This window comes from Sinocyclocheilus anshuiensis, unplaced genomic scaffold, assembly GCF_001515605.1.
Source record: "Sinocyclocheilus anshuiensis isolate Anshui unplaced genomic scaffold, SAMN03320099.WGS_v1.1 scaffold893, whole genome shotgun sequence".
Classification (NCBI taxonomy): Eukaryota; Metazoa; Chordata; class Actinopteri; order Cypriniformes; family Cyprinidae; genus Sinocyclocheilus; species Sinocyclocheilus anshuiensis.
In genome coordinates, this window is record NW_015555766.1 from 142600 (window position 1) to 146357 (window position 3758).

Genomic DNA, 3758 nt, shown 5'->3' on the forward strand with positions numbered 1-3758 from the left:
CACACCGGTGTGATCGTACGCTCCAGGGACCAGCCAAGACTGATCACACTGGTGTGATCGTACGCGTTAAAGGGTTAAAACATTTTTGTAAATCAAAATAAAACTGAAATAAAATAAAATATAAATATTAGATAAAAACTTTTGTTGCCTGAAAGTTTAAGCCCTAAAATTGCTAACTGAAAACTAAAACTGATATAAAATTACAAAATTTTAAATAAAAACTATTTAAACCAGGGGTGCCCAAACTCAGTCCTGGAGGGCCAGTGTCCTGCAGAGTTTAGATCCAACTTGCCACACCGGCCCTCCAGGACCGAGTTTGGGCACCCCTGATTTAAACTAATATTTTTTTTAAATGACAAAAGCACATAACAAAATTACAAAAAAATTCAACTACAATTAAAATTAGCACTAAAAATATAAACATAAAAGACAATTCAAAATATTAATGAAAACTATAATAGTATATACGATTCTAAAATAACACTGGTATAAATGATATTATGGTGCCTTAGAAGGCAAACAAAACACTCTGTTGAGTAACTAGTCGAATGGGCAGCGAGGCAGCAAAACTGCCTTTAGGTTGACTTCACTGAAAGAACACTCTGGGCCCAGGTCTACTATTTTAAATCAATTATCAAGCATAATCATATTATTCATGAATCATTAATCTCCAGCCACTGCCCACAGCAATAGGATGGGCCAGGGAGCATAATGGGAAAGTAAACCTCAGTACTGTCATTCAAAGAAATGAAGAACAACTATAGACACATACTGTAGAGTATTAGATGCTATCATGTGTTTCTGGTTTGGGATGAAGCAGCGCCGTCGATTCCATCCCTTTCAGCAAACATGTCCACAGTGACTTTAATTAAAAGTGCCTGCTTTAATTTGTGGTGTGCAATAAACGGATTACAGCAGTGGTGATTTCAGTCCTGAAACCTCTGAACCTCTTAACCGGTCTTGTGAAAAAGAGCTTCACTTGAACACCCTCACATGCTTTTTACTGGGCTACTTTCTATGTGCTATCTTTCATTTTCTCTCCATCTAAAATGGTTGAGGTCACCTTGAGTCTGTTTCTATTTGAAAGTCATAACAGTAGAGTCCCTGTACTTACTTTCTCTTGTTATTTTTCTTTTTCTTTCTTGTCTCTCTCTTTTTTCTCTTTCTTTTTGTTTTATCTGGGAAAAAAACATTTTGCTGACGTTTGCACATCTATTTGGAGGAGACGTTTGGATAAAATCTACTTACACGCATATGCGCGCACACACACTCGGGCAACCGCACACCGACCGTATGAGTGTACACTGGAGGAAAATTCAGCAGATCCAGCCAGCGTTAGCCCATATTTAAACATAGATTCCTGAGCAACCAAAATCCTGTAAAACCATATACCATATCAAGAGATGTGTGAAATATAATATAGTTTAAAAGTTCATAGTAATAGGACATGTCAAACATACTTGAAACAAATTGAAACTCTTTCTGACAATAATGAGTCTTGAATAAGTAAAGTGACCCGTGGATCACTGAGCCACTAACTACATTTACACCACTGTTCTAAAGTTTGTGATAAGATGTTTTTGAAAGAAGTCTCTTATGCTTAACCAGGTTGCATTTACTTGATCAAGTAAAAACAACTGTGAACTATTATTACAACTAAAGAATAACAGTATTTAAACTCCATTTTTATAGATTTTCAAATGCAATTTTTTCTTGTGATGGAAAAGCTGAATTTTCAGCATCATTACTCCAGTCTTCAGTGTCACATGATCCTTCAGAAATCATTCTAATATGCTGATTTGATATCCAAGAATGAACATCTCATTATAATCAATGTTGAAAACATTTGTGCTGTTTAATTTTTTTTTTGTGGAAACCATTATACATTTTTTATTACTCTTTGATGAATTCACATTTCACAGCACCTCTCTTTTTTGGAGTATGTGCACAACACCGAGTCCAATTTTAGATTAAATCACATCATGTAGGTCTGTTAGTCCGATTTTTCAAAAATCAGAATGGTGCAAGTTTAAGCTTTTAAAAAAAGAAGAATTACTGCCTTAGACCGACTGAAACCCAACTTTTGAAGTGCATGTACATAAACTTATTGAAAGTGCTAATGACACTTCTGCTTTGTGGCGGCAGCTGCAGCACTAAATGTGTGTTTGTTGAGTGTGTGGCCCACCTACTGGCAACTTGCTGTGCTCTGGGATCTATTTCAAAGTATATTCACATTTTTTATATGTATAACGTACTGCTAAGGAGGAAAATGTAAGTATAGCAGGTCTTTTGTGCAGCAGAGGTCATGCATATTGACTGAGAGGGTGTCTGGCCCTATTGAAGGGAGAGCAAGTTCTGACCTGCCATAGCAGAACACATGCTCCAGACTGTTTGAGATGGCATTGAAAACTTGAGAACAGCTTTTCCAAGTCTGTGTAATTCATTCGTGGCCCCCTTTTTAGATTCGTATACTTGTCATAAACTTGTATCACTCCCAGTATTCGCCTAATTGATTTTTTGAGCGGTGTTTGGCGGCGCTCTGACTGCCTGGTTAATATGTATGCTGTGGGCTCAACCAGGCATGGCTAGCAAAAGACGGATGTTGCATAGCATATGAGTGGGTAATTGGAAAACAGGTGTGGGTTTGTGTGTGTGTGAGGCTAACCGTCTGTTTGATATCAGGAATGCCAATCCGAAAGACCATCATAGCTATGTGCGTGTCGTCAGGTGCATTGCTTGAGCTTCGCTCTCTTAGCTTCCGCTGTTGTTGCTGCTGATTAGCCTGCGTTTGGTGGGTGGGTCCAGGGTTGGACGAATACGGGTTGGCCGTGTGGCCTGGGTTGCCGGGTCGTAGCGGTCTGTCTCCTGGAATTCGTCCAGCCATTGTGCTTTTTTGCCTTTGCCCCTCTTCCCTGCCTCCTCTCAAACGCCCTGGTCCTCGCCTGATGTTATCTTCATCGTCCACATCCTCTTCGTCATCCAACTCCAGCTCTCCGTTCTCCTCCTCGCCTTCCTCGTCCACGCCATCATCATCCATTTCCTCTTCCTCCTCCTCCTCCTCCGCCCCTGGATAAAGGTGTTGACTGTTTCCCAACATCCTTTGCTGCTCCTCGTCACTGGAGAGGGGGCTGAGCGGCATCGTCATGGCGACAGGGAGAGTGGCACCAGTGGCAACGGCATCATCCCCAGAGACACACTGTGAAAAGAGAAGAGGAGTGTAAGCATGAGAAATAGCGAGAGGTGGATGATGAGAGGAGGAGAGAGCAGACTGAGAGAACAGAAGTAGGAGTTCGAGAGAATATAAAGAACAAACAATCACACATCACTCCATCATTCAGTAGCTCGCACCAAGTCGCAACAGGCCGTTCATGCAAGACGTTCTTGCATTCGTGCTGTTTTTCAACACACTAGAGTGACATCTTTGACAGTCACAGCATCTCGCTGTTTTTTAAGCGTCTCATGCCATAAGCATTACGTTTGAAACTCAGTGGAATGAAACAGAATCAAGACGAACTTCTTTTAACTTGACACAGTGTCTCAAAAACATGGCACTCATTGCTGGGGACTTCAGTGAGACATGTCGCAGTGGTAAGTGCATGTTCACAAAGAAAAACACTAAAGAACAGATACACGAATGCATCCAGTGTGAAGTCACTTAAAGGAATTGTTCTCCCAAAAATGTAAATTCTGTTATCACCATCATCATCATTACTTTAAGAAACATATTTAAAACTAGCCCGCCCCCCCCCCCCCCCCCC

The 3758-nt window shown here is 40.7% G+C and overlaps 1 protein-coding gene across 1 annotated transcript in view; it reads right to left on the minus strand.

The window, feature by feature from the left end:
* The window catches only part of shank1 (SH3 and multiple ankyrin repeat domains 1), a 69748-nt gene that overhangs the window by 65139 nt on the left and 851 nt on the right, over positions 1-3758 (minus strand). Inside the window, 1 exon segment of the mRNA XM_016468028.1 lies at positions 2666-3196. Within this exon segment, the coding sequence (XP_016323514.1) occupies positions 2666-3145 (480 nt within the window). The 5' untranslated portion in view covers positions 3146-3196.